At 39.1% G+C, this 23,380-nt stretch overlaps 2 protein-coding genes across 8 annotated transcripts in view; one reads left to right on the top strand and one right to left on the bottom strand.

Moving 5' to 3' along the window:
* The window catches only part of Bmpr2 (bone morphogenetic protein receptor type 2), a 115,614-nt gene that overhangs the window by 53,934 nt on the left and 38,300 nt on the right, over positions 1-23,380 (bottom strand). For all 7 annotated transcript variants that reach the window (XM_087564564.1, XM_087564560.1, XM_087564561.1 and 4 more), the window contains 2 exon segments: positions 10,524-10,694; positions 8,767-8,937 (listed from right to left, as the gene is read on the bottom strand). In XM_087564564.1, the coding sequence (XP_087420690.1) occupies positions 8,767-8,937; positions 10,524-10,694 (342 nt within the window).
* Positions 2,294-2,855, top strand: LOC134480579 (large ribosomal subunit protein eL21-like). The gene has a single exon (XM_087568998.1). The coding sequence runs from the start codon at positions 2,333-2,335 to the stop codon at positions 2,813-2,815; it is 483 nt and encodes a 160-aa protein (XP_087425124.1). The 5' UTR covers positions 2,294-2,332; the 3' UTR covers positions 2,816-2,855.

The raw sequence follows: 23,380 nt of genomic DNA, 5'->3' as shown, positions 1-23,380 counted from the left end.
TATAGAAAACAGAATTCTTAGGGATATACAGTTACAGTGAAAATCGTGGCAGGGTTCCTGAATTTTAGGAAACGATTATTTTCAAAATAGAATCTATTCCCTAATTTAGCTCATAACAAAATATAAATGGGCCCATTGTTTGTATACTTGTCTCTACCATTTGTTACTCTATAACATCAGGTATGTGACTGTTACATATCTAAGCCTCAGTGTCCTCGATGTGGACTAAGAAGATGGTAGAAACGATTTCATGTTTCTGAACGGGTTACATTAAAACTTTAGTATACAGAGAGTGTAAAAGAAGAGTGCCTGCCACATCCCAAGTGCTGGAAGATGTTCTCAGCTGCCTCCCGGCCCCTATTAAATCACTAAGTGCTTATCTTACGGGGTATACTGAACAGACTGTTCAGAATAATAACTCTAGCCTCCTAGATAAAGTAAACAAGTTTAATCACCATTCATCGCATATAGGATAGGATTCTTTACTATTTTAAAGTTCAATACAAGTATTTTATGATTAAAACCCCATTAAATAGATATCTACAACTACTGTCTTAAGACCAAGGGGAAATCATGCTAGTAATAGGACTGTTAATGAGTGAGGAAAGGACAGTGCCTTGGAAAAGTTAACAGTGTCAGACTCGGACGCTATGCAAAAGAGAAAGTTGAATGAAGAAGAAAAGTTTTATTTCCTTCTTCAGAAAATAAGACCTCAAAGGGAAGAAAAGAGCTTAACTTTTCTTAATTTGACAATTTTGTCTGAACCTAAGTCTACTGTAAATTGTATATTAAGTAGGTATAGAATACTGTGTGTGTGTGTGTGTGTGTGTGTGTGTGTGTGTGTGTGTGTGTGTGTGTGTGTGTTTCCCCTTTGCCAACTCAGGGTTTCTCTGCCTAGTCCTGGCTGTCTTGGAACTTATGCTGTGATCAGGCTGACCAGGAACTCAAACATCCTCCCGCCTCTGCCTCCCCAGTACCGAGATTAAAGGTGTGTGCCACCACTGCCCAACATCATCTTTTTAAATTTAAATCTATTTATTTTTATTTTGGTGTATGGGTATTCGCCTGTATGATGTATGTGTACTACGTTCATGCTGAGGCCTGAAGGAGGCATGGATCCAGCTGGAGTCATAGTGGGCTGTGAGCCACCTGTGAGTGCTAGACTGCTGCCCCAGCCCCAACTACTTAGTATTTTTTAAGGTTCCCAAAAAATGAAAGCAAGCAATTCTGTTCCAAAACTATAAAACATACTAGCAAAAGGAGAAAGTGAAAATTGAGGTACAGGGAGCATAGGTAGTAAATAACTATGAACCCTTAGCCCTCATCTCTAGCCAGTTTTATCTTCAAAAACTATCTGGTAACATTGCCCTGACTAAACGGAATTTTTACTGCAGACTTCAACTACTATGAATTACAGAAAAAATAATTAGCTTAGATTTCTAATTACAAAATTCTTTTGTTTTTTAAGAATTTTTATTTTTAAAATTTATTTCATGCATACGAGTACACTGTCACTGTCTTCAGACTCACCAGAAGAGGGCACCTGATCCCATTCCAGATGGCTGTGAGCCACCATGTGGGTGTGAGCCACCATGTGGGTGCTGGGAATTGAACTCAGGACCTCTGGCAGTGCAGCCACTGTTCTTAACCACTGAGCCATCTTTCCAGCTCCAAAATTCTTTTATTTTTTAATGGTAGTAATTAACCTCCCTGGGAGATGCAATAAGTAACTATGCTTCAATTGCCAAAACTGGAAAAAGAAAAGCAATGATGTTTTTATTTTCTCATTTTTTGAACAGAGATGAAAAGTCCTTGTCAACTAGAATTAGCTGGTAATTGTGGTCTGAATGAAAATGGACCCCATAGACCCATAGGGAGTTGCACTATTAGGACATGTGGCCTTGCTAGAAAAAGTGTATGACTGGGGGTGCAGAGGGGGAGCCTCTGAGGTCTTAGATGCTCAAGCTGGGTTTAGTGTTGGTGTCTCTTCACAACAAGAGAAACCGTAACTACGACAGTAATCTACAGTAAGAGTAGAATCTACATTGTAAATAGAATATAAGTGTTCATATAGCCCTTTTCAATATTATTAATAAGTGCTAGTACTTAATTATTTTAAAAGATTCTATGTTTCAGCAAAAGCAACCAGTAGACTATTCATTCTTTTAAATCTTTTAGTAACAGCCCACAAAAACAGGGACTGATAGTCTATAGAGATTTTATTGCTATGTGGCTGTCTTATGCTTTCTAAAAACCTATGAATTATTCTATAAGAATTTACAAAATCGCTTTTTTTTCCGCCGGGGCAGCCATCTTCCAGTAACTCGCCAAAATGACGAACACAAAAGGAAAGAGGAGGGGTACTCGGTATATGTTCTCTAGACCTTTTAGGAAACATGGAGTCGTTCCTTTGGCCACATACATGCGAATCTACAAGAAGGGTGATATTGTAGACATCAAGGGAATGGGCACTGTTCAAAAAGGAATGCCCCATAAGTGTTACCATGGCAAAACCGGAAGAGTCTACAATGTCACCCAGCATGCCGTGGGCATCATTGTAAACAAGCAAGTTAAAGGCAAGATTCTGGCCAAGAGGATCAATGTGCGGATTGAGCACATCAAGCACTCAAAGAGCAGAGACAGCTTCCTGAAGCGGGTGAAGGAGAACGATCAGAAGAAAAAGGAAGCCAAAGAGAAGGGCACCTGGGTTCAGCTGAAGCGCCAGCCTGCGCCACCCAGAGAAGCCCACTTTGTGAGGACTAACGGAAAGGAGCCTGAGCTGCTGGAGCCCATTCCATACGAATTCATGGCCTAATGTATACAAAGGAAATAAAGAACCTGAACTTCAAAGTCTTCTCCTTTAAAAAAAAAAAAAAAAAAAAAAAAGAATTTACAAAATCACCAGGCGGAGTGGTGTAGGTCTTTAAGCCCAACACTCTACAGAAGCAGGTCTTCTGGCCTCCCAACACCTGCACTTACATGCACATTCTTACACACAAACACACATATACATGTAATATAAAAATAACATAAAATGGTTACTTTATTTTGCTTTTATGTGTTATATATTGTGTGCTTGTCTGTGTGTGGGTGGTATGCACATAGCTGTATTTGTGCTTGTGTGCTTTGTGTGGAAGCTAGAGTTCAATATCAGCTGTCTTCCTCTTTCACTTTCTACTTTCTTTTTGAGACAATCTTTTCAATAAACCTGAAGCTCACTAATTTGGTGAGCTCCAGAGTAGTCCTGTCTCCATATCCTTCCTCCCCTCTTTGAGGTAATACATGCACTTCCAGCTTTAATGTTGATGCTGGGATTTCAAACTCAGGCCTTCATATTTGCATAACAAGCACCTTACCTCCTTATCCCTTCTTTAAATGAGATCTTTTCCATTTTCTCTTTGTCTTGTACGGCACTAACATTTATAAATATACCCCTCCCAATTCTAGAGAGTTGGCTCAGTAGTTAAGAGCCCTTGCTGCTCTTGTGGATGGTCTGGGTCAGTTCTTAGCACCTACATGGCGGCTTGCAGCCATCCCTAACTCCAGTTCTTCTGACCTCTTCAGTGTCCAGGCATGCATGTGGTGCTCATGCATACATATATGCAAAACACTCATACAAAAAGTAAGATAAATCTAAAAACTAAAAACAAACAAACAGGGCTGGAGAGACGGCTCAGTGGTTAAGAGCACTGACTGTTCTTCCAGAGGTCCTGAGTTCAATTCCCAGCAACCACATGGTGGCTCACAGCCATCTGTAATGGGATCTGATGCCCTCTTCTGGTGTGTCTGAAGACAGCGACAGTGTACTTATATAATAAATAAATACATCTTTAAAAAACAAACAAACAAACAAACAAATAACTCCCCCACCCCTTTTGTAACTAGAGTGCTCCTAATTTGAAGTTTATCTGGTGTTTTATCATGACTTGATTCAGTACTATAATATAGCGATCCTGCATCCGTTTCTTTGTATCACGATGTTCATTTGACATTCATTAATATGGTAATTTTGATGACTTGATCAAGGTAATTTCCAATTCCCCACTTATAATCACGATTAATTAATTAATTATTAATGATTTTTCAAGACAGGGTTTTCTCTGTATAACAGCCCTGTCTGTCCTAGAACTCACTGTATAGATGAGGCTGCCTTCAATCTTAGAGATGTGCCTCTGTCTCCCTAGTGCTGGATTAAAGGTATGCCCCTCCTGCCAGAGTCACCACCACTTGGCTGAAATAGGATCTTTTGTGGGCCAAGTTGAACTCAAACTGGCTAAATTCTGATTCTCCATCCTTAACTTCCCTAGTGGTGGAATTACAGGCATCTACCAGCACATCCACTGTGGTAGTCTGAATAAGAATGGTGCCCCCATCAGCATATATAGATGTGCCTTGTTGAAGAAAGTAAATCACTGGGGATGGGTTCTGACCTTTCCAAAACCCACACCAGCCCAGTCTGCCTCTCCTGATGCTTGTCAATTAGGATGATCAAGATGTAGCTCTCAGCTTCTGCTTCAATGCCCTGACAGGATGATAATGGACTAAACCTCTGAAACTGTAAGTAAGCCCCAAATTAAAGCTTTCTTTTATAAGAACTGTAATAGAACAGTGACTAAGATACCCATATGAATTAGTTTCTCCTGTCTTCCCTCCTCTCCCTATCCCTTCCTTCTTATTATAATTCAAGGGATTGAACCTAGGGATCAGCGAAAGCTAGGCAAATAATCTATACCACTGAGCTATGCCCCAAATCCCAATTACTAATTTTCCCTTCACAATTAAATTGGAGACATTTTAAAACCATACAAATATCCTGGCTCCTCACTGAAACTGCTGTCAGATTTATGGTCGTCTTTGATACTTCCTCTCTGACCTGTGTGATGGAAGCTGAATGATGCCTGACCAATGCCAACACTCCTGTATCTATCAGTTAGCACTTAACAGTTGACTCATGAGTTTTGCTTCCTTCAAATGGTTGGAAATTCACTATTATACTTAGATATTCTTGAAGTCTAACTTCCCCAATTTTAGTTTGTGAAGGGGTTCTGTAGAACTGGCTCCATATTTTTTTTTAACTTTTAATTGACTTTCTGTATTTCACATTATGTGCCCCAATCCACTCATCTCCCTGTCCCTTCGTTGTATTCGCCTTCAGCACTTGCAACTGCCTCCCAAAAGAAAAAAATCCTTGTCACAGTGTGTCCCACAGTATGCCTTTTATCCACACAGATTTACCTGCAAATGTTCACTGCAATGAGTCTGTCAGGTCTCTGGCTTCTGCTACACTATCAATAATGGATCCTCACCAGCACCCCTTAGATACCCTGTTGTTACTGCTTTGGGTTTATAGAACAGGCCCCTTCGTACTCCAGCAGCTCACAGACAGGGTGGATACTGGGGTGGCCAACTCTAAGCCCTGGATCTAGGCCTGGGTGGTAGCTGAGCTGTCAGCCCAACAGCTCACCCACACTCCTATCAGGAGGGCAAACTTTCCAGCGCTGCCCCAGCTAGCTCACCCAAGGCCAGAGGCAATAAGGGGCATCATGGCTCTTGTGGATCACTTTCTAGCATAAAGTATTTCAGTCTTGGACTTACTTTGCTCTTGTTCTGGAATAAATATCTTCTCAAGGAGTAATAGTTTCTTTTAGCAGAGAACACTATTACAGACTAAGATATGGGCATAATACATGTTTATTGCTACTGAAATGCTTCTGCCTTTTTTTCTTTTGTTAAAGAAGAAATGTATGTATGTGGGTGGGGTGGTGGTTTGAATATGCTTGATCCATGGGAAGTGGTACTGTTTGGAGGTGTGGCTTGTTGGAGGAAGTGCATCCATCACATGGCAGTGGGCTTTGAAGCTCTACCCAGTGTTGTCCTTTATAAGAGTTGCCTTGGGGCTTGGGGATTTAGCTCAGTGGTAGAGCACTTGCCTAGGAAGCACAAGGCCCTGGGTTCAGTCCCCAGCTCTGAAAAAAGGAACCAAAAAAAAAAAAAAAAAGAGTTGCCTTGGTCATGCTGTTTCTTTAAGCAATGGAAATCCTAACCAAGACAGGTAGGAATTCAGCTTAGAAGTGCCTTCTTGGGGTTGGGGATTTAGCTCAGTGGTAGAGCGCTTGCCTAGGAAGCGCAAGGCCCTGGGTTCGGTCCCCAGCTCTGAAAAAAAGAACCAAAAAAAAAAAAAAAAAAAAAAAAAAAAGAAGTGCCTTCTTGAACGGCCATTCAGAGCCTGCCCCACATGTGGCTCATATATATATATATATATTCAGCCACCAAAACTAGGTAAGATTGATGAAGCTAAAACATGCATGCTGAAAGGGACCAGATATAGATCTCTCCTGAGAGACACATCCAGAGCATGTCCAATACAGAGGTCAATGCTAGCAGCAAACCACTGAACTGAGAACAGGACCCCCTTTGGGGGAATTAGAGGAAGTATTCAAAGAGGTAAAGGAGCTTGCAACCCCATAAAAACAACAATGTCAACCAACCAGAGCTTTCAGGGACTAAATCACTACCGAAAGACTATACATGGGCTGACCCTGGGCTCCAACTGCATAGGTAGCAGAGAACAGCCTTGTTGGGGCACCAGTGGATGGGGAAGCCCTTGGTTCTGCCAAGGTTGAACCCCCAGTGCAGGGGAATATGGGGGTGGGGAGCAGTAAGGGGGATGGAGGGGGGAATACCCGTATGGGGGAGGGAGAAGGGATGGGGGCCTATGGACAGGAAACTGGGAAATGGAATACCATTTGAAATGTAAGTAAAGAAATATATCTAATAAAAAATTAAAAAAAAAAAGAAGTGCCTTCTCATTATGCCTGAGGCCCAGAGTTTGAGTCCTACTACCACAAAGTCAAAAGAAAGCCTCGAACAGATTCTTAGGACAAGAACAAAAAGCAGCTACATTCTTTGCCAAAATATCACAAGAACAGATATTTCTGGCCTAGTTGCTAATATTGATCCCCTTTTGAAACCTGTGGAGTTGGTCCTCCATAGCACACATTACTCTCAGCACTACTGTCTTCCAAGCTCCTACTAGTATTTCCATGCTTCCAGCACTGAACCACTACCCTAATCCAAAGTCTCATACATTTCTCCAAAAAGTAGCACTTACAGGCAGGCCTGTCACGGCAATGTGTGCCACTCCCTAGTACCAGTTTCTACCTCTGTTACTTTCTATCTCTGTGAAAAGACTCCATGACCAAGGCAGCTTAGAAAAGAAAGAGTTCACTGGGGACCATCATGGGAGGTAACATGGAGGCAGGCAGGCAGGCATGGGGTTATAGCAGTACCTGAGAGCTTACATGTGATCCACAAGCATTAGGCAAAGAAAACCAACTGGGAATGGTGTGGGCTTTTGAAACCCCTAGTGACATATTTCCTCCAACAAGGTCACATGTTCTAATCCTTTCCATACAGTTCCACCAACAGGAAACCAAGCAACAGCATATAAGCCTATAGAGGCCGTGCTCATTCAAGCTATCACAGTATGCGTGTTTAAATTTTTAAATTTATATTTAAATGCACATATACATTTTATATGACTACATATATACACATATAATACATATAATGCATTTGTGGATATTTTTGAGTTCCTAAGTCTACATCAATATCATGTATTTCAAGTTTCAATTACATGGTCTTATACTCTATCCAACAGTTACATGTATATCCATGTAAATCAAAATCTAGGATTTTGTTGATGATGTTCATTTTGTTTGGTTGGGATTTTTGTTTATTTGTGGTTTGTTTTTTTTTGGGGGGGGGGGTCTTACTTTGGATTTTGAATTTTCATTTAAGACAAGGCCTCACCATGGAGCTCTGGCTGGCCTATAACTTACTATGTAGACCAAGCTATTCTCAAATTCATATAGATTCACCTCCCTCTGCCTCCAAGTGCTAAATAAAAGGCATTTGTTATCATACTGGCTGCTGTCTGATTCTTGAATTAGGATTTCTCTTTATTTCCCACACTAGACTTGAATATATGACCTCAAGTGACCCTCCCTCCTTGGCCTCCAGAATGAGTGTGGCTATAGACACAAGCCAAACTAAGTTATAGTTTCTCTCTCTCTCTCTCTCTCTCTCTCTCTCTCTCTCTCTCTCTCTCTCTCTCTAATTATTATGGTTGTTTTATTTTGATTTTCAGACAGGGTCTCACTGTGTAGTCCTGGCTGGTCTAGAACTTGCTATGTAGACCACATTGGCTTCAAACTCATAGAGATCCATCTGCCTCTACCTCCCAAGTGCCAGGATTAAAGGCTTGCACCATCACACTCATTTGCTATCACCAAATTCCCTTCCTTAAGAGGGTTTGAAGGGGGCTGGGGATTTAGCTCAGTGGTAGAGCGCTTACCTAGGAAGCGCAAGGCCCTGGGTTCGGTCCCCAGCTCCGAAAAAAAAAAAGAACCAAAAAAAAAAAAAAAGAGGGTTTTGAATTTTTTGTTTGCTGAGACATGGTCCTTTTATGTAGTCCAGGCTGGGTAAGAACTTACCAGTTAGCTCAGACTGTCTTGAATTTACAATCCTACTGCTTTGGCCTCTGGAGTTCTGGGATTACAAGCACACATCATAACGCCAAACAAAGGGAAAATCATGTCTTGATTCAGACTTACTTGATAATAAATACACCAAAGCTTTGCTGGTGCTGGTATATTACTTTGGAGATTTTAGGTAAATTTTTACTAACCTTGAATGTTTATCCGTTATGTTTTCAAAACTTCTAGAACAAGGAATTATTAAAAAAAAATTCCTGTTAATACTTACTGAGTGGTGTTGTATCAGGAGGTGGGAAGTTCTCAGTGAAGTTGACGTTACATAAGTCTGTACTACAGCAGCAAAAACGGTATGTTCCATTCTGAATTGAGGGTGGGGTGGTAGTTACTACACATTCTTCATAGTGGCACTCTTGGGGATCACCAATGTGAGACCAGCACCCTACAGATCAATATTAAAGCAAGTTAGGAAACAGTACAGTAAGGAAAACAACAGATTATGAAGTAACTGTAGCAGCCATATAAAACTAAGTAGTACAGTCATAAAGAAACTGAGTGAAAATGGTAAAGGGTTCCACAGACATCTCACGGGGAAGGCAGCCAACAAAGCGATTACCATTAGCTGCGCCATTACTATGAGAACTATTGAAGAAAGAGCACTTAGATTTAAATCGTCTCAATTAAAAAATTAATGGAATCGTAACAAAGATTCAGTGACAGTCACTCTCTTACAATTCTGTAATCAGTTTGTGTGTTAATTTTGGAAAAATATAGCAATTTTAATGTAAAGCCTTTAAAATAACCATATATTTTTATGATCTATTAATTCTACATTAAAGAATCTACTTTTAAAAAAATGAGAAAGGGGCTGGGGAGTTAGCTCAGTGGTAGAGCGCTTACCTAGGAAGCGCAAGGCCCTGGGTTCGGTCCCCAGCTCCGAAAAAAAGAACCAAAAAAAAAAAAAAAAACAAAAGAGAGAAAAAAAAGCAATCAGACACAACTTTTATATATGTTTGAAGGTTTCCATTGCTGGATATGCATTTCAGTGAAAACCTTAAAACAGCATAGTGTTCAAAGCGTTTATGTAAACCGTAATACATATACACAGTGAAATATAGTGCTGAGGTACACATGTCTTCAGAGGGCATTTACAATAACATGGGGGAAAAGAGGTTGGAATAATATAACATTATTCTAATTTTAAAAGAAGACTGGGACTCATATAAATATTAAAATACATGAAAAATGTACCCAAGGGGGGGGAATCAACACAAAACTTTTTTTTTTTTTTTTAAGAAAAGTGAGTTGTAGACCTTGGTTTTTCTAAATAGTTTTTTGGGTTTTTATACAAACTTCATTCACAAACATTAACTTGTAAAGAGAAAGACATTATTAAAACACACTAAAAGGCTAGGCACAGTGGAGCATGACTTTAGTCTCAGCACTTGGGAAGCAGAAGAAGGCAGATCTCTGTGAACTCCAGGCCTGCCGGGCTACACAGTGAGACCCTATTTCAGCCAAGCAAGCAAATGAGCAAACTAACTACATACACTAAAAGTAAACTTCCTTTTATGAATTTGGAGCTTGTGGGTGAATTATAGATATATTTATGTGTTTATCTTATTTACTGGATAGGATTTCAATCCACCTACATGTCCTTTCTAGATAAGTTCCAACTGTATGAAAACAATGCTAAAGATATAGCCCTGCGCCAGGGAGCTTGCCTATGTGCAATGGTCTGTGTTTGATTCTCAGCACCCAAAAGAAAAAAAGCACAAAAGCACAAAGCAATTAAGTAAAAAAAAAAAAAAAAAAAAGGTGTTACTTGGGGACTGGAGAGATGGCTCAGCTGTTAGAAGCACTCACTGCTCTTCCAGAGGGCCCAGGTTCAAATCCCAGCATCCATATGGCAGCTCACAAGTGTCTGTAACTCCCAAGATCTGACTCTCACACAGAGATACATACAAGCAAAACACCGATGCACATAAAATAAAAAGGTAAATAATTTTTTAAAAAAATATTACTTGCCTTGTTTCACAAGATTGATGTCCCCTTTTGATTTCTCCCACAGACCATAACATGTGCTCCCTTTGGAGCATAATATTGTCCCATTTTCATGAGAGATTCGACTCTCACCAATCCCAAGGTCTTGTTGATACGGGTCTTTAAATGCACACAGCCGTTCTTGATTCTGGGAAGCTGAAAAACAGAGCAAAGAACACAATGATAAATTGATGTTTCTTTGATAATACTACTGATTAAAATAATCTTTAAGATTTCATTTAATAATATATGATAATCTAATTTAAGTAAGATTATAAATTTTCCTGCTAAATTCTTCAAATTTAATTGTTGAATAAATTTTAAATTTTACATTTACCCAAAAATTTTCTGTTTCAAGATTTATGTTCATTTTTTTAAGCGTGTGTGTGCATATGAGTTCAGGTGCCCACAGAGGCGTTGGATGCTCCTGTAGCAGGAGTTAAGGTGACTGTGAGCTGCCTGGCATGGTTGCTGTGAACTGAACTTGGGTCCTCTAGAAGAGCAGTACACTTGCATTTAACTACTGAACCATCCTTTTATCCACACCCTCCAGCAATTCCCTTTGGACATTAATTTTTATATCCAAGCAATAAGAATTTAAAGAAAGTATATTCCCTGATGACAGACTTTTACACATATAATTCTTATCATTCTTTCTATTATTAAATATGTTTTGCTGTTCAAAAAAAGAAATACCATCTTCTGCAAGGGCATGGTGGTATATACCTTCAATTCCAGCAGAAGGACAGGGAAGGAGGCAGAGGCTGGTGGATAGCTGTTAAGTTCCAGGCCAACCTGGTCTACAGAGTGACTTCCAGAAGAGCAAACGAGAGAGAGAGAGACAGAGAGAGAGAGAGAGAGAGAGACAGAGAGACAGAGAGACAGAGAGACAGAGAAATACCATGTTCTAAACTAACCTTTAAAACCAACACAGAGGAGGCCAGGCATGATATTGGATGCCTTTAATCCAACACTTGGGAGGCAGAGGCAAGCAGATCTCTAAGTTACAAACCAACTTGGTCTACATAGCTAGTTCCCGGCCAGTCAGGCTATATAGAGAGACCGTGCCTTAAAAAGTGAACAGTCAAAAACAAAAATCCGGGCTAGAAAGATGGTTCAGTGGTTAAGAGCACTGACTGCTCTTCCAGAGGTCCTGAGTTCAAATCCCAGCAACCACATGGTGGCTCACAATGAGATCTGATGCCCTCTTCTGGTGTGTCTGAAGACAGCTACAGTATGTGTGTATGAGTGTAACATATATATAATAAATCTTAAAAAAGGAAAAGAAAAATCCTAAAAGCCCAAGAATTCTGAGCAAAAAGAAAATGATTTTATTTTGCTTAAAACAGCCGGACAAAATGTACAGCAGCTCTTCAAGGAGTAAGGTAGTTGTTCCTTAGTTTAATGCCGACCTGTGTTTCTTCATCTATACTACGTGATTTAGCTGACTCCAATAAAGCATTTGTCACGTGACTCACTGATTAACAAACACTAACCAGCACTGTGAAAGTACCAAGGAGGTAAAAGGTTATCAAAAGCACCATCTGATCTTTATTTAGGTTTTTTAAAATAGATTTTTCTAATATGTCTGAGTAGGAAAGATAATCACTAAACATAATCAATACTTTCTTATGACCTTCTGAATCAGTTCTTTATTTGACGTGTATAGAATTGGAATAGTATGATTCAGGAACACTTTACAATACATATTATTTATTAAATTAATGTTTCTGGACATAATTGAAGCACAGAAAAGGAATGACAGGCTTAATGACTCTGTCCACCCAGTTTACATAAATAGACCTGCTACATTTATTGCTATGTGAAGCACTTTCAAAGTACGAGGTCAAGTAAGCGGAATGTTTACAAGTAGGTATATAGTATTGCGGTTATCAAATTTTCATAATATAGTTTATTCTGACAAACCAAACCACAGATAGTAATCAATGAAAAACAAATGTGACTTGATGTATATATTTTAAACTACTTTTAAATTCTAGAAAATACCAATACCATCTAAAGATAAATATATACATGAAGGAATATATATATATATATATATATATATATATATATATATATCCATCCATCCTTTGGAGAAATATCACATTTTAAGAAGAAAGGACATCGGGAATAAGGGTTCTATTTAAAACTATAGTAGCTGCTCACGAAATGAGAATGCAGACTCTGACAGTCCTTTGTATCTTTCAGGAAAGATCAGTGCGCTAAAGAAGGGAAGTGTTTTCAGAGACTGCTAAAAGCCAAGAAAAGGAAAATCAATTTGCAGTTCAAACAAGAGTTCTAAGGCATCTGGCAACCTGAGAAGGAATAAAGTGAAAGTTGAAACTGGAATAAAAGAGGATCGTTGTTTCCATGGACAGTGTTCCCCCGGGGTAGTAGAGGGACTGAGGCTTAGTACCAGTCCGGCACAGGAAAATGACACCGTGACTAAACACAGCCCAGCTCCTTCCTGAACACTGCCAGCAGCTCCACTGAAAGAACAAGGAAATAGAATACACAACAAACATTCCAACCAATGACTTAGCCCCAGATGTTGAAGTCCTAATGTAGAAACACGAGAAACATGAAAAATCAAGGCAACACGACTCCTCCAAAACTTAGTAACTCCACAGCAATGGCCTCTCAGGCTTCTCAAACTACTGCCCAGAACGGAAATGAAGGAACACTACCAAACTCTTTTTATTTAAAAGCAAAAAAGATAAAATTACTGATCAGTTTTCCGCTAAGCATAGATCAAATATTTTCAATAAAATAGAACACACCAGAAAAAAAAAATCATTCACCATGATCAAGTTGGCTTCATAGCAGAGGAAAGGATGGTTCAAAATATGTAAGTCAATTTAAGTAACAATGGCCTCAAGCAGAAAAATTATAATTTCATCTCAACTGATGTAAAAGTTTTGACAATACAACATCCCTTCACAAAAGCCCTGAAAAGACTAGAAACACAACAAATATATCTCATAAAAGATATATGTGACAAACCTATAGTCAACAGTAATTATACTAACCAGTAAAGGCTCAAAAGCATTTCCACTACAATCAAAACAAGACAAGGCATTCACTTTTTTCTTGAACTTGGGAGACAGACAGAGACAGACGGGGGTGGGGTGGGGGGTGTAGATCAGAAAACACTGTGAGATCATATGGGTCCTGAGATCAAACTCAGGTCATCAAGCTTGGAGGGAAGTGCTGACATCCATTGGGCCATCTTGCAGGTCTGAGTGACCACTTTCTCCTTTTTTCTTTCTCCTCTCCCCTCCCCTCTCCTTTCCCTAATGTGACAGGATCTCACTAGAACCCCCTCTAAGTTTGGGGATAGATAACCTTGAACTCCACCTCCTGCCTTCCCAGTGCTGGGATTAAAGGCAAGTGCCCCCATACCTAGCCCACTTGTCCATTCGCACTCAATACACTGCTTGGTATATCAGCTAAAGTAATGAGCCGAGAGAAGGGACTGAAATACAAACAGAAAGTAAACAGGTCGAAACACCCTTTGCAAATAGTATTCTACAGTTTTAGACGAAGGAATGTTGTGGAAACACTCTAGCCATTAGAGAAATGCAAACTACATTTAGATTATATCTCACCGAAAGGCTATTGTTTAAAAACAAAAGCTGATGAGATCTCTTCCTTAGACTGCTTCTAGGAATGTAAAGCCAACTATGGAAATCAGTATGGATGTTTGTAATATACATACATCCAACAACAGATGTAGTGCATGTTACAGCCCAGCTATACCACGACTAAGTATTTATGCCAAGGACTGCACGCCAACACATCACAGGGATGTTTGCAGATCAGTATTTTTGAAGCACACTCACAGGAGCTAAGTTATAGACCCAACATAGAGAACTTTTTACAGCCAAGAAGAAGAAAGTTATGTCACTCATAGGAAAATAGATGAAACTGAATATAACCAAAACAAGTGAATTAGAGCTGGGCAATGGTGGCACACACCTTTAATCCCAACACTTGAACGGAGGAAAGACAGATGAATTTCTGAGTTCTATGGAACCGGTCTTCAGAAGACTGGTCTACAGAGGGAATGCAGGACAATTTGGGCTATATGGGACCTGTCTCAAAATAATAATAATAATAATAATAATAATAATAATAATAATAATTAAAAAAAAAAGAAAAGAAAAGCTTGACCTGGGAGATGGCTCAATGAGTTCAGTGTTGGTCCTGCAAGCACGGGTGCCATGTTTGCCCAGAAACCATGTAAATCTGGAAGTAGTTCGCCTGTGATCCCAAGGCTCTCTCAGCAAGACAGAAGGCAGAGCCTTGTGTACTGTAGCAACAACAAAGACTTCTGTGGCAGGCACATGGCTTTTATTACAGCTTTGGGAGGCAGAGGCAGGCAGACCTCCCTGATCAAGGTCAGCCTGGGCTACTTAGAAAGCTCTAGGCCAATGGAGGCTACATAGTAAGCACCTGTCTCAAAGGAGAAGGAAAAGGAGGAGGAAGAATTCACTTATAAAATTTTATAAGGGATGCAATGTATAAAAACAGAAATCCCTGGAGTTTTTGAAAACAGACTTGTTTATTCTAGAAAATTATAAGGCCATTCTATAGTTGAGAATTTCAAAATGATACGTAATTGGTAGATTTATCCCAAGCATGCAAAGCTAGAATCAACCTTCAAATGTCTACCTTTTCGAGTTATGGAAGCTTAAACAACTTAAATGTTTTAAATATAAGACATATAATCCTTCTGATTTAAAAAGAAAAAAAGGAAAGAAAAATCTCCTGACAAAATTCAACTCCTACTTATGCCAAATGAGGGGTGATAAATACAGCATGCAAAATAGCTTTGCAGTGAAGAACTCTCTCCAAAACACCATCCCATCCACACATGACTAAGGAAGAGAGACATTTATGCTATGGCTTCTGACCTTTGATAAATACAGGAAAAGGGCCAGTGAAATGGCTCAGTAAGTAAACGAACTGTCACCAAGCCTAATGACCTGAGTTTGATCTCTAGAACCCACACTGTGGAAGAAGAAAACTAAATCCTGTAAATTGTCCTCTGAACATATACATGCATACATGTATGCACACACACAAATGAAAAGTAAATGGTTTTTAAAGATATAGGAAAAATAAAATACTCTTAACTAATCCAAATATGCATTATGTTTATAAAATAAATAAGATGTAAAGGAGTCTCTGCTCTTTAGGTAGACAAGGAAATTCGCTTTTTTTGGACAAGGATGTACTATGTAGCACAAGTTAATTTCAAACTCAGGATTGCAAGTACTAGGTCTAGTTAATTCTAATTCTCAATCAGATGAACTTCTGTTTCTTGTTCAAAACTCACATATTTCCATCCTGAAATCACTCTGTGTGTGTGTGTGTGTGTGTGTGTGTGTGTGTGTGTGTGTGTGTGTGTGTGTGTGTGAGAGAGAGAGAGAGAGAGAGAGAGAGAGAGAGAGAGAGAGAGAGAGATTATTATGGTCACTTGATTTTCAAATGTAAAGGTTAATTTCTGTTCCTTTCTCCAACTCAGAAGGATGAACTAACTACAAACGCATATATATTTCTCTTCAGCTTTTTAAAGAAATGAACAAGCATGCCATGTATCTAAGTAATATTCTCTTTTAATTGTACATCTTGAAAAGATGTATATATATAGGAGTACACTGTAGCTGTCTTCAGACACACCAGAAGAGGGCATCAGATCTCATTACAGATGGCTGTCAGCCACCATGTGGGGTTGCTGGGATTTGAACTCAGGACCTCTGGAAGAGCAGTCAGTGCTCTTAACCACTGAGACATCTCTCCAGTCCCTCTTATTGTACCTCTTGATATTCTTGATACTCAATGGTATCTTTTCAATAAAAAAGAACTTGAAAGTAAAAGCCATAATGAAACTCCTCACTTTGAATGCTATTTTTAAAATTAATTGTGAAAGTCTGGTCTTTTTTTTCAGGTAAAGAAAATAACACTATACTTCAAATACTGTTTTCATTCCTCTTTCTCTTTTCTGGAGATGGCAATTATTCTATAACTGTACGGTTTCTAAAATCAGCACATATACCAAGCTGGCCTCAAACTCACAGAGATCTACGTGCTGGTCTCCCGAGTGCTGGGTTAAAGGCATGCATCACTATCGCTTGCTTAAACAATTTGCTTTCTTTTCTTTGTTATTTGGTTTTTCAAAACTGGGTTTCTCTGTATAGCCTTGGCTTTCCTGAAGCTTGCTTTGCTGGCTGGCCTAAATGATAGAGCTCCGCCTGCCCCTGCCACCTAAGCACGAGAGTTAGAGGTGTGTCACCACCCTGTGGCCGGAATTTTTTCTTAACGCCAAAAAATTTGAACATAAGACTTTTTTTTAACCTTTGTTTAATTTCAACCAATTCTCAAATACTATGTCAATTTTTAAAAATTCTATACATATAGGATGGATGGTGTCTGTGGTCCCAGCTACTCAGAAAGCTGAGAACAGATGACTTGAACCCAAGAATTCAAGACCAGATTGGGCAACACATCCAAACATAGACATAAAATGCAAAGATTCTACATGCTGCTGTATCTTTCATGATATATAGATTATCGATTTACTTAACAGACATAAATAGCAATGCATGCCTGTCACCACTATCTATGAAAATACAGGTAAATTTGACAACTAACCAAAAGTAGAGAAAGCGGAAATGCAGGAATGAACCGCCTGGTGGTAACTGGCAGCTTAATGAACAGGCATGCACCCAGCCTCGAAACTCAGGAGTCAGAGAACAGTTTACTCCATGAGGAAGACTTGAAACAAGGAGGAACAAAAGGAGGATTTCAACAAAGACAAATCAAAACAATCTTGGGTTTATCCACAGAACATCTTATTTGGGTTAACATTTTGAGAGGAATCTATACCTTTTCTGTCTCCAAAGTCTGGCATCCACAAATCTAAAATTCTAGAAATTATATACAATTATAGAGAAACATTTTTCAAATTAATTCTACAAAACTTTTTTAGAATTCAAAAATAGCCAATTTATATACTGAGAAGATTTAGGAGGCCAAACATTACAGTAATAACCAACAGTTTACTCGTGGGCAGATAAAAACTAAGGAACAAAATGCACAAGATCTCTGGTTCAGAAAATGCAAAATAAAATGAAGCTGTTTTAGTAAGGCGAGATATAGACATGAGAGAGATGATTACCATTCTGAACATCTGCTAAATTCACTATGAATAATTTCAAGTGAATTTCCCTGAAAGACAGCAACCCTTTGAAGCCCAGGCTGGCCTGGAACATATTTTGTAGCCCAGGCTGATCTTGAAATCACAGTTCCTGCTCTAAGCCTGAATGCAGGCATAAGCCACAACACCCAGTTTATCAATTTTTTTTTTAAAAAATCTTCACTGCCATTCTATGTCTAAACAATCCAAAAGTCTCACAACACTTCTCCTCCAGTAGTTGTAATATATTTATCTGTACTGGAGAAGTCTAAGCATCTTATCTCTGCCCTAGAACATAGTTCAGGGACTAATTCTGGGTATGCTTATGTGCTTGGCTTCTGTTTATCTAAGTGTCAAAATGAACTATCTAAAATAAACAGCACAGAAACCTTGCAGGCATGGGGCAAATAACTGAATAACAGAAGCAACGATATCCTTTTCCCAGAACACATGCCTAAGGACAAAAATGAACTATGATTTCAGAGTAGCGCTCCAGTAATAGTCGCATGCATGTGTGTGTGCACGCGCACTCCAGAGGTTGATGTTGGATGTCCTCTTCAATCACTGTCCACTTAATTTTTTGAAAGAGTCTCAGAACCTAGAGCTCATCAAGTAAATGAGGCTAGCTAGCCAGAGTCCAGGAAGCCACATGTCTTTGCCTCTCCAGCACTAGAATTACTGTATTATCTTTGTTATTAATATGAGTACTAGAGATCCAAACTCAACTTCTCACTTACATGGCAACCATTTTGCAAACTGAGTCATCTTCTCAACCCCACAAATATCGTTCTTAAGAGATTTATTTTGGGGCTAGAGAGATGTTTTAGCAGTTAAAAGCACTGACTGCTCTTCCAGAGGTCCTGAGTTCAATTCCCAACAACCACATGGTGGCTCACGACCATATGTAATGGGATCCAATGCCCTCATCTGGTGTGTCTGAAGACAGCTACAGTGTTCTCATATAAATACAATAAATAAATCTTTTTTTTTAATGCACATTTTTCCTACATGCCTTGGAACTGTACCCTTGGAAGGCCAAGAGAGCTTCAGATCCCTTGGAACTGGAGTTACAAGTGGTTGTCAGCCACCATGAAATTCCAGGAATTGAACCTTAGGGTTCTGCAAGAATACCAAGTGCTCTTAACCCCTGAGCCATTTTTCCAGCCCCACAGATATATTATTTTAACAGAAATTTCCCCCCTGAAATTTAGTATAAACTCAAAATTTTAAATTCAATCATAATAATTCAAAGTGAACTCTTATTTTTCAATCTAACAATGAATCGTTTTATAAAGCAAATAATCTTTTTTTAAAAAAGTGTATTAATTATGCCCTCCTCTTCTATGCAATGCTGAGAAATGGATCTTGGATCTTGCACATAGGCAAGGGCTCTACAGAGCTGCAACTCAGCTCTTAATATATATATTCTATGCCCAGATGGTGAGATAACTGCTACTCTGTTAATCATTGTCATAACTTCAAATTAAGAGCACTCTGGGAGACTAAAATCATCAGCAAATACCTCTTTAGCATTTTCTTGAATTTAATGCTGTGCTGAAGACTCCTGAGATTTACTGAACTCAGTAGTTATATACAAAGCTGTATTTGTCACAACAAAATAATACAAACAAAAAGTAAGAGAAGGGGTTGGGGATTTAGCTCAGTGGTAGAGCGCTTGCCTAGCAAGCACAAGGCCCTGGGTTCGGTCCCCGTAAGAGAAGGGAAGGATTAAGAGCCAAAGTCTGGAGGAAACAAGGTCCAGTCCTCTTTAAGTCTCCACAGCATCACACAGCATACACTCAGTCCCCACTGCTGAATTCTGAAATATATGAAATGTTGTCTAGGGACAAGTCTTCCAAGTTTTATTGAATACCTTGGTCAAGAAAGTGCTTTTAGTTTGGTACCAAAATTCCAGACTCACAAAAGAAAAGAAGATGGTTAACAAAAACTATACTGTTTGCACAAACAACACAAACATAGTAAACTACTCTTTTGAGAGTAGGAGGAGCACCAAAGTCCTTGCACCCACAGACACCCAGGGAAACTAGCAATGTTAATAACGTAGGGGCGTCTCCTTAATGGGAGAGAAAATATAAAATGCCAGCATTCCATCCAGAAGGATGGGAATGGATACTGTTAATGACCTGAAGACCTTTCTGCTATCTATGGAGACAACCCCATCCACCTTTTGCTATAGAGACAGACCTCACCCAATTTCCCCAGAATGATTACCCCAGACTCTCCCTCCCTAGATCATTAACTTCAGCTCCCACTGTTAACAGAACCTATCCATAGGGAGATATCATTCGGATGTATAACCTGATAACCTTCATGTTATCAGTCAGAGAGCACACTCTTAGGCCTTTTAGCTATAGAACCCAACCTTGTGGTCTTGTACTTTGTAAAGAAGTTTCCATGTAATCACACCTTAAGCTTTATTGTGCACATTGAAATAAAATGATTGTTGCCTGGAAACCTGAAATGGGAATGATTATTGCGTGGAAACTTTTTCCCAAATTGTGCTGTGTTTTAAATATTCTGACAGTGAACCACCCTGCATCAGATTCCCAGAAATCTGACTCAGGTGACAAAGTCAGTTTGACCCTTTTACTCTCTCTCATCTCTGCAGGTTCGTTTGTCTGCCTGGATCACCTCAGTGGTCACGTTCAACGGGAGCACTCCGAAACACAAATTCCATACGCTAGCCAATGGCCAACTAGGAACAGCAGTCTTACATCTGTTATTAACTTTCTCTGTACAAATTCACAAAGCAACTAAAAGCTAACTAACGCACATGCATAAATCTTAACTCAGTTTAAGTCAGTTCATTTCAGCTCTCTCAAATAAAACAAATAAGCAAACAAAAAACCCAAAACATTGTTCTTTCTAATCCAGCAACAACAAAACAAACAAAGGCAGATAAGCCCATCCCATGCCTCTAAGAGGCTTTCTATCCCAGGACTGGCAAAATAGCCATTAAAGAGTCAACTTTTGGGGTTGGGGATTTGGCTCAGTGGTAGAGCGCTTGCCTAGCAAGCGCAAGGCCCTGGGTTCAGTCCCCAGCTCCGAAAAAAAGAAAAGAAAAGAAAAAAAAAATGAATTCTGTTAAAGAGTCAACTTTTTACTAAGTGCCTGTTATGTGGCAGCAGTATTCTAAACCTGGGGATATGGTATGAGTAAGACAGTGTTATTCCCTCAAAGTGCTTGTATGCTAGTGATATAAATAGACAATAGTGTATAAATTAATATGGTTATAGGAAGGTTTGGCTGGCTCAGTGTTTCCGCCCACACTGCAAATGAATGATCACTCTGTGTGGAAAGGTGTGTATATGTTTTTAGGTGTCTTCCACTCCTGACACAGAATCTGTCTCACTAAAGCTGGCACCTGCCATTCCAGGCTAGGCTGGCTGGCTAGCTGGCAAGCTCTGGGGAGTCACCTGTCTCTGCCTTCCCCAATGTCAGGGTTACCATATATTTTACATGATCGTTGGTGATTTGAACTCAGGTCCTCATGCCTACTCAAGAAGTTTTACCAAATGATCCATCAATTTCCTAGAATATAATAGAAATGTGCCCTACCTATATAATAATATTCCTTGGGAAATATAAAATAAAACATTTTAAATATCTTCGATTACTGCTTTGAATTTCAATATATATATATATATACATATATATATACATGTGTGTGTGTGTTGGGAATAAGTCATGTTTGGTTCAGAACAGAAAAGAGAAGACACTAAAAGATTAGCATTTCTATTTTTCTATGTGGAATAATATACATACTACTCAGTATTGATTTGATGTCAAGAATATACAACTATTTGGGGTGGAGAGATGGTTCAGTAGTTAAGAATGCCTAGGGGCTGGGGATTTAGCTCAGTGGTAGACGCTTACCTAGGAAGCGCAAGGCCCTGGGTTCGGTCCCCAGCTCCGAAAAAAAGAACCAAAAAAAAAAAAAAAAAAAGAATGCCTGTTGTCCTTGCAGAAGACTTGGGTTCAATTCCCAGCATATACACAGTGCCTCATAACCACTTGAAATTCCAGTTCCAGAGGATCCAATGACCTCCACAGGTCATCCAACAATTTCATGACTAAGATGTTCATTAATTATGGAATAGAAAGCAACTTCTAAATCTGAGAGAGTGTAACAATGAAAAACCCTTAACTAATACCATATTCAATGGTGGGAAAACAAGAACAAGAAAAGACATTAGCTCCCTCAATTCTTCTAAACACTGTGTTAGAAAAGTCTACAAAAACTAAGGCATAAAAGACCAAATTTGAAAAGAAATAAGAAAGACATTTAACTGCAGGTCACATGGTCTTGTACATAACAATTCCTAAGGAATCTCTTTTAAAAATAAGTTAGAGCGAATAAATGCATCCAGCAGCATTCCAGGATATAGGATCACTGTATAAAAGTCAACTGTCTCTCTACCCACTAGCAGAGAACATTCCAAGAGAAATAGTAGTGAGTGCAAGACTCATACACTGAAAACTTAGAACATTACTTAAAAAAAAGCTTTCAGCAGACATCTCATTTGTACAGAATGTCAGGACAATGCTGTGAGTGGCAAAACTTCTCAAACTTACCAGCTTATTCAATGCAAAGCCTATCAAATGGTAGTTGCCTCTTTTATAACAACTAGTAACTGGCTTTTAAATTTTGTATTGATATTCAAAGCACCTAGAACAGCTAAAATAATCTGACCAAAAAATAAAAAAAAAAAAAAGATGATTTCTGTATCCTGATTTCAAATTGTACCACAAATCATCAAATGAGAACAGTGTGGTATTGTCTTGAAGAAAAACACATACATCTGTGGAACAGAATATGTGGTAAATTAATTAACAAATTTTCTAGTTTTGACACGAGGTCTTGCTGTGTATCCCAGACTGGCCTTGAGTTTGTGACAGTCAGTGGCCTCCTAAGCGCTAGCTAAGATGCATGCAGCACCATCTGCAGTTTGGTAAACTGCCAAGACAGTTTAATGAGGAAAAGATTAACCACACAAACGGTGTTGCAACTGGATAACCACATGCAAAGCAATCAAGTTGATGCCTCCTGGTTTCAAATTATTAAAAAAAATTAACTAAAATAACTCAAAGATTATAAGACTCTATACAACGCTCAGGAAAAAGAGCATAGATAGGCCCAGCACATCTTTGTGAGCAAGGATAGGCAACAATATTTAACTACTGCAGGAAAGGCATAACACAGAATGTAGAGTGGAAAAATTGTGCTTTGTTGGGCAATGGTGGCACATGCCTTTAATACCAGCACTTGGGAAGCAGAGACAGGAGGATCTCTTTGAGTTTGAGGCCACTGTGGTCTACAGAATGAGATCCAGGACAGGCAGAGCTACAAAGTCTCAAAAATACAAAAACAAAACAAAACAAAACAAAACAAAAAAAGAAAGAGAGAGAGAAAAGAAAAGAAAAAGAGAGACAGACAGAAAGAAGAAAGAAAGAAAAACTGCTTTATCAAAAATCTGTAATTCCGGGGTTGGGGATTTAGCTCAGTGGTAGAGCGCTTGCCGAGCAAGCGCAAGGCCCTGGGTTCGGTCCCCAGCTCCGAAAAAAAAAAGAAAAAAAAAAATCTGTAATTCCTGTGCTTCAATGTATACAATCCAGA

Source organism: Rattus norvegicus, chromosome 9, assembly GCF_021556685.1.
Source record: "Rattus norvegicus strain SHRSP/BbbUtx chromosome 9, alternate assembly SHRSP_T2T, whole genome shotgun sequence".
Taxonomy (NCBI): domain Eukaryota; kingdom Metazoa; phylum Chordata; class Mammalia; order Rodentia; family Muridae; genus Rattus; species Rattus norvegicus.
The sequence above is the reverse complement of the archived record's forward strand: the minus strand, read 5'-3'. Positions and strand labels throughout refer to the sequence as shown.